Source organism: Eptatretus burgeri, chromosome 10, assembly GCF_056783735.1.
Source record: "Eptatretus burgeri isolate ZD-2024b chromosome 10, Ebu_testis_v1, whole genome shotgun sequence".
In the NCBI taxonomy this organism is placed as follows: Eukaryota; Metazoa; Chordata; class Myxini; order Myxiniformes; family Myxinidae; genus Eptatretus; species Eptatretus burgeri.
The window spans coordinates 16,343,902-16,351,401 of NC_140970.1; the positions used below are offsets into that span (position 1 = coordinate 16,343,902).

Sequence of the window (7,500 nt, forward strand, 5' to 3'; positions counted from 1 at the left end):
GAGAGGCTGAGTATGGTTGAAGATGATGTGGTTGAGCTTGAAAGTGGTTGGATGTCAATGAAAGATAGTCTATTGGGAGCCGTTGGTGAGGTATGTGGATGGACAAAAGGACCACCGAGGCACTCGAAAACATGGTGGTGGGATGATGAAGTTGGAAAGACGATTGAAGAGAAGAGGAAGAAGTTCAAGGAATGGCAAAAGGCAAAGGATACGGTGGAAGAAGAGGCTGCACATGAAAGCTATAAGGAAGCCAAGAAGGCAGCAAAGAAAGAGGTTGCAAAGGTGCAGGAGGCCCATAGGAAAATGTTTGGAGAACGCTTGGATTCGGAGGAGGGTAAGAGAGCGGTATTCAGGATCGCAAAGCAGATAGCGAGAGAGAGATTTGATGTGACGGGGGTGAGTTGCTTGAAGGATGAAGTGGGACAAATTGTTGTGGATTCAGATGGAATTAAAGGAAGATGGAAGAGATATATGGAAAGGCTGTTGAATGTAGAAAATGAATGGGATAGAAACATCGAGAGTAACCCGGTTTTAGGACCAGCAGAGAAGATAACTGAGAAGGAAGTTGAGGAAGCTATAAGAGCAATGAAGAGTAGAAAAGCAGGAGGGCCGACGGGAGTTGTGGGAGATATGTTGAAGGCAGCGGGAAGTTGGGGTGTGAAGAGAATGACAGAGATCTGTAATCTGGTGGTGAAAGAAGGCCGCATTCCAGTGGATTGGGAACTGAGTACCCTCGTCCCTCTGTACAAGGGGAAAGGTGACCCTCTGGACTGTGGCTCCTATGGAGCAATAAAGTTATTGGAGCATGGAATGAAGGTATTGGAAAGGGTGTTGGAGAAGAGGATAAGGAAGAAGGTAAAGATTGACGAAATGCAGTTTGGATTTATGCCAGGAAGAGGAACGACAGATGCAATTTTTATTGTAAGGCAGTTGCAGGAGAACTACATGGAGAAGAGGAAGAAGTTGTTTTTTGGGTTTGTTGATCTGGAGAAAGCATTTGATGGGGTTCCACGTGAAGTTATGACATGGGCATTGAGGAAGTTAGGAGTGGAGGAATGGTTGATCAGAGTAGTGATGGCCATGTACGAGAGAGCATGCACAGCTGTAAGGACGAAGGATGGGAACAGTGGTGAGTTTGAGGTGAGGGTAGGAGTGCACCAGGGGTCGGTACTAAGTCCACTTCTATTTGTAGTTGTGATGGAGGTGCTGGCTCGGAGGGTAAAGGAGGGTTTACCGTGGGAGCTGCTGTATGCAGATGATCTGGTGTTGATTGCAGAGAGTATGGATGGACTGAAGGAGAAGATGAACAAGTGGAAGGAATGTATGGAGGCAAAAGGTTTGAAGGTGAATATCGGAAAGACGAAGGTGATGGCAAGTGGTAAAGCATGTGGTGAGGTGGAAAGGACTGGGAAGTGGCCGTGTGCTGTGTGCAGGAAGGGTGTCGGAGTGAACTCCATTCAGTGTACAATGTGTGCTGAATGGGTTCATCGAAAATGTAGTGGGGTGAGAGGGTCATTAACCAGTGTGGCAGCTACATTCAAGTGTAAGGTGTGCGTCGAGGGAGCAGCAGATGAAGGAATTGTTGAGTTGGATCTTGGAGATGGTGTGAAGCTGGAAGGGGTGAAAACATTTTGCTATCTCGGAGACATGCTGAATGGAGAAGGTGAATCAGACTCTTCGACGGTTGCTAGAGTGAGATGTGCATGGAAGAAGTTTCGGGAACTGAGTGGCGTGCTGACAAAGAGGGGAGTGTCGTTGAAGCTGAAGGGAAAGGTGTATGCTTCATGTGTGAGGAGTACGATGATTTATGGGAGTGAGACATGGGTACTGAACATGGAGCAGCAACAAAGGCTGGAAAGGGTGGAAATGCGAATGGTTCGGTGGATGTGTGGAGTATCGTTGAGAGAGAGGAAGACAAATGATGACTTGCGGAAGATGATGAGAATAGAGTCTGTGATGGAGGTTGTGAAGAGAAACAGGTTGAGATGGTTGGGTCATGTGTTGAGGAAGGATGAAAGTGACTGGGTGAGAGGAGTGTTGGAAATGAGTGTAGTCGGAAGTAGAGGACGGGGAAGACCGAGAAAAACTTGGCTAAATGTGGTGGAAGAGGAAATGTGGGCAAGGGGATTAAGAAGGGGAGATGCAGAAAACAGGGTAAAGTGGAGAAGATTGTCATGGGGCCCGCAAGGCTAACCCCCGCTTTAGCGGGGAAAATGGCCTTTAAATGCTTGTGTGTGTGTGTGTGTGTGTGTGTGTGTGTGTGTGTGTGTGTGTGTGTGTGTGTGTGTGTGTGTGTGTGTGTGTGTGTGTGTGTGTGTGTCTTGTGAATAATTTTCCCCACATTTTATGTTTTTGTACGAGACCTTTACTGCATGGATTTGTTGCACAAGTTCAATTTTAACTCACCGGAATTTCATTCCCATCTTGTGCTGAATTAGGAAAGCGGGATTCTGCGACAACTTTTTCATAGACTTCAGGTGATGTTAAATTTTTGTGACATTTCCTCTTCAATGACACCAGGCCTGAAAGGATGACAAATGCAAATCATTTAAGATGTCTTAATAATTCTACAAGTTGCACTTGACATCCATATCCCACATCAATTGGCAGTTGGCCAAGAAAATGACCCATACCTCTGGTCCACACTTGTGAAGACTACCTTTAGATATATCAGTGTATCCATGACTGATGAGGAGTACATTAACTTCTCCTTAAGGATCAAGTGTTACCACTTCAGATGGTAAAAAACAACTCCATTGATTAATTTGGATATGGATTAGAAGAATCCAAGCATCAATTTTAGGTAATCATATGTTAAATATCATCAGAGATAAATATTTGCATCACCAACTGCTTTTACGTTCCCATCTGAAAAGTCTTGATTTTTAAAGACTTGTACACCCACTCCCAAAGGAAGGTCAGGTCAGGTATGGGAGCATGCACCATAGCAGCACGTCGCTGCGTCACTTTTCTGTCGGAACTCTAGGGGCCTCCCTCTGGCCATCCCTCAGGCAGATGCCTGGCCCATCCCCATCTCCTTTAGATGCTGATCAACCTGCTGCAACCGCGAGGCACGTGGCCAGGCCATTGGCCTCCTCCACTCATTAGGCTCCTTCGCTGAGAGAATCTGATGAGCAGAATCAGCATCAAGAAAATGAGCCACATTTCTATACAGCCGCAACTGACGCTCACGGAGTATGCAGGTAACAAATCTCATTTGAGTCTTTCTCAGAAACCGCACGTTAGATACAAAGTCTCACCAGCAGTAGCCAATGGTTCTCCGAAGAGACCTGGTACTAAAGGAATTAAGTCGCCTTCTGAGAACCCTGGTTAGAGCCAAGTCTCATATCCGTAGAGCAAGACTGGAAGCACCAAGGACCTGAAGACTCGGACTTTCATCCTCCTGCACAGGGCATGACAGCACCACACCCCATGATCCAGTGAATCCATGACTTCCCAAGCCCGACCCAGAAGTCTATTGACCTCTAGCTCACAGCCAGCAGAGACATGAATATCACTGCCAAGGTAAATGAATCTCTCTGTAACCTCAACATCCTCTCCACAAACAGGTACAGACAAGATAGCACCATCCAAGATGTCAGTGAAAGCCTGGATCTTAGTTTTGACACAGAAAACCCGTAATTCCAGCGGCTTAGACTCCTCAATCAGCAGCGCGAGGGCCCCCCAACAGGATATCCGAGTCTCTGCAAAGATGACTGCATCATCTGTGAAATCAAGGTCAGAGATCTTGACATTCCCAAACGATGCAGCGCAGCTTCATCTCTCTGATATCCTCCCCAGAATCCAGTCCAAACAAGTGCTGAAAAGTGTGCGGGCCAGTACACACCCTGACTACCTCCAATAACAACTGGAAATAAGTTGGAGATTGCATCACCACATCGCACAGCACTCTCAGTACCAAAGTATCGTTCAGACATCAGATTGATCAGTTTTGGTGACACCTCACGAAGTCCAAGAATACTCCAGAGGACATCCCGATTCACTGAATCAAACGATTTGCAGAGATCAACATAGGCTGCAAGCAACCCCTGCCGAAAGTCTCGTCTGCATTCGGTGAGGACTGGAAGAGCAAGGATATGGTCAATCGTTGTCTTCTTTGGTGAAAGCCTGACAGCTGTGGATGCTGGTGCTCAAGAAGATGGTGGCGAACCCTCTCAAGAATTATCCGAGCAAAGACCTTGCCCGGCACTGAGAGCAGCGTCGCCCCTCGGTAGTTGTTGCAGTCCTGGCGATCACCCTTCCCTTTCCAGAAAGGGACAACAAGGCCTCTCTTCCAATCAGTTGGGATGATGTCTGTGTTCCAGGCAGAGCACAGAACACAGAACTGCATGCAATGACATGAGTACAGCATTTCCACCAGCGTTGAGAAGTTCAGCATGCATGCCGCAGATCCCAGGAGCTTTACCCCATTTCAAACGGTTCACTGCAGCCTGTGTTTCCACAAATGAAGGTGGATCAGTTGATTGGAGGGTCAGCAATGGGATATATTAACACCCCTGACATCCAACTAAACAGCTGATGGGACAGCCTGGTACAACCGCTCAAAGTAACCGGCCCAGCGCGCCTTCACTTCCAACTCCTTTATCAAGAGCCCACTACCCGCCACTCTAACTGCAGTTCACTGATGGATGGGCTTAGAGGAATGCAATGTGTGAATTTTCCTGTAAGCAGGATGAGAATCACTTGACCACAAGTGCTGCTCTACCCCTTCACAGATTCCTCGCACATAGGCCTCCTTATCTTCCTTCAGCGCACGTCCAGTTTTATGCCTCAACTCCCTGAACAGCTCAGCTCTGCCATTAAGCTTGGCCCTGTGACTCTCATCAATGGTATCCAGTGTACCTTGAGAGACCCCAGAATCCCAAGCCCACCACCCTACACCATAACCATTATGCCATCATCAGGCATATTGCACGTTATGCACCTAAATATCGAAATAAAATGCCAAATCAGGTATTTTTCAACAGTTTAACAGTTATCAACACTATTTTCACATCCATAACTATTGCTGAACAGCAAATGGAGGGAAAGCCCAGAAGCTGAGCCCATTTCCATGGTGCATCACAGGATAGCAAGACTGGCAAACATCTCACCAGCAGGAGTGGCCAGAACTATCTCATTGTCAAAGTGACGGATAAAGTCTTCTACCGAGGTGAACTGATTCGTTCCAAACTGGATAGTCTTTCCACTGGTCACGGAGACTGAGAAGTGACCGACTGAGTCAGAAAGCCTGGTGGGTGAAAAACAAGGTTGCACAGTTTGTCATTCAAAAATGATGCTTTTATTATCTGCCTGGCTGTTTACATTTTTCATGTTTACCTGCACCTGCATTTGCAATGATATAGCTACCTTGCTTTTGTACAAATCCATTTCCAAATAATTTTTTATATGTGTGTATTCTCTCGACTCGTGGAAGAGCATTGACACACACCAAAATCAGAGCACAACAAAACACAGGGAACAGCAGGAGAAAGAAGAAAAACATCAACAGCAGAAAGTAGATGGAGACGGACAAACAAGGGATGCAGGTCACGACGAGTTGTAAGGGAGTACGCAAGGGGTGGACAATATGGATACATAAGTAAAATTTTTGGAGGGGTGAGGGGTGGTTTAACAGGTGGAGAAAAGATCATGATTTTGGATGGGGGATGACTTGAGATGGAGGTGAACAGGTGAGTCATTCCATCTGAAATCACCAAATTTAAGAAAATGTTCCCAGTTGACCCCCTCAGATTTACTTTAAACTTTCATAAAATAGTTCCCAGGTATCAAAATGAAGCTGCGTAAAATTTTAGGTCCATAGATGCGGTCAACTCCGAGATATTGAGGGTTAAAAATGTGGTTGTGGTCCTATTTTTTGGTCGTTGCAAGCATCACAAAATAAATGGCTACTTTTAAACTCCCACCACTTTTAAAATATTAATGCTAGAAACTTGAAATTTTCAGAGATTATTCTTCTATAACTGCTCTGTAAGAAACACACATAAAACTGGGAATACCTTTATTAATTTTTATGACCTGATCAGTTGAAATCCAGAAAAAAATGTTGGTTTTGTCTGAAGATCCAACTTTGAGACCCTATATATTTTTATTGACCCATTCCAGAAGCTTGAATTTTTTTCCTGTAATAACTGTATGATAGTAGTATTCAAATACATGTTTACTTTTCTTAATCAGTCATATATATAAAACAATCATGATCCCTCAAAAATTGAAAATTTTCATTTTTTCCCGAAATTCAGGTGAGAATTGCAAATATATGACAAGGTATACCACTTCAAATTGTTCACCATTGGAAAGAGCATATTGAACTTCACAAAAGTGTCAAATATCAAAGTGGTATTTTTTTTTAAATATATTTTCTATTTTTTTTTTAAACTGTTGTTAACACAGTGGTGAATACATGAAGTGTGTGCATGGTGTGGGCACCATGGTAATCATGAAGGATTAGTTCTATGATTCAAATTAATAATACAAAAATATATCACATACTGCAATAACAATGTAATAAAACATTTCACGTAAATGATTTGAATAGGTCCTTGATCTGCTATTCCAAGTCAGGTGCGAGCTTGTACTGCCTCCCAGTTGACGTTAGGGGAGCATCAATAACTTTCATCACATGGACCAAAGGAACCCAACAAATGTCCTCCCTTGAATGTAACTATATACACTGCTGACATCAGCAGATCAGCCACGATTCCTGAGTTCTATTTTTAGCCCCAGCCAGAGGAGTTAAGCTCTTGCTATTTACAAATGAGAAACAAAGCATTACAAATTCAAATTTCAAAGTATTGTGTTCATGATATCCTAATAGCAGATGATATGTATGTACTACATGTAAAAGTTCTGTTCATTAAATTGCACACACAACACGCACAGCACTGGCAAAATATAATTTATTCAAATATTTTTAAAATATTGATATAAACATTATACCACTTTGATATTTGACACTTTTGTAAACTTGAATATGCTCTTTCTAATGGTGCACAATTTGAAGTGGTATACCTTGTTATATATTTGCAATCCTCACCTGAATTTCGGGGAAAATGAAAATTGTCAATTTTTGAGGGATCATGACTGTATTATATATGACTGATTAAGAAAAGTAAACATTAATTTGAATACTGCTTCCATACAGTTATTACAGGAAAAAAATTCAAGCTTCTGGAATGGGTCAATAAAAATATATGGGGTTTCAAAGTTGGGTCTTCAGACAAAACCAACTTTTTTTTTCTGGATTTCAACTGATCAAGTCATAAAAATTAATAGAGGTATACTCTGTTTTATGTTTGTTTCTTACAGAGCAGTTATAGAAGAATAATCTCTGAAAATTTCAAGACTCTAGCATTAATATTTTAAAAAAGTTGTGGGAGTTTAAAAGTAGCCGTTTATTTTGTGATGCTCGCAACGACCATAAAAATAGGCCCACAACCACATTTTCAACCCTCAATATCTCGGAGTTGACCGCATCAA

General features: G+C 43.2%; 1 protein-coding gene across 5 annotated transcripts in view; it reads right to left on the reverse strand.

Moving 5' to 3' along the window:
* Positions 1-7,500, reverse strand: part of LOC147017993 (dual adapter for phosphotyrosine and 3-phosphotyrosine and 3-phosphoinositide-like) — a 63,153-nt gene that overhangs the window by 42,194 nt on the left and 13,459 nt on the right. For all 5 annotated transcript variants that reach the window (XR_015062213.1, XM_085897147.1, XM_085897146.1 and 2 more), the window contains 2 exons: positions 5,115-5,251; positions 2,407-2,522 (listed from right to left, as the gene is read on the reverse strand). Coding sequence is in view for 4 of the 5 variants with exons in the window: in XM_085897147.1 (XP_085753273.1) it covers positions 2,407-2,522; positions 5,115-5,251 (253 nt within the window). In the remaining variant the exon portion in view is untranslated. The remainder of the gene's footprint in view (positions 1-2,406; positions 2,523-5,114; positions 5,252-7,500) is intronic.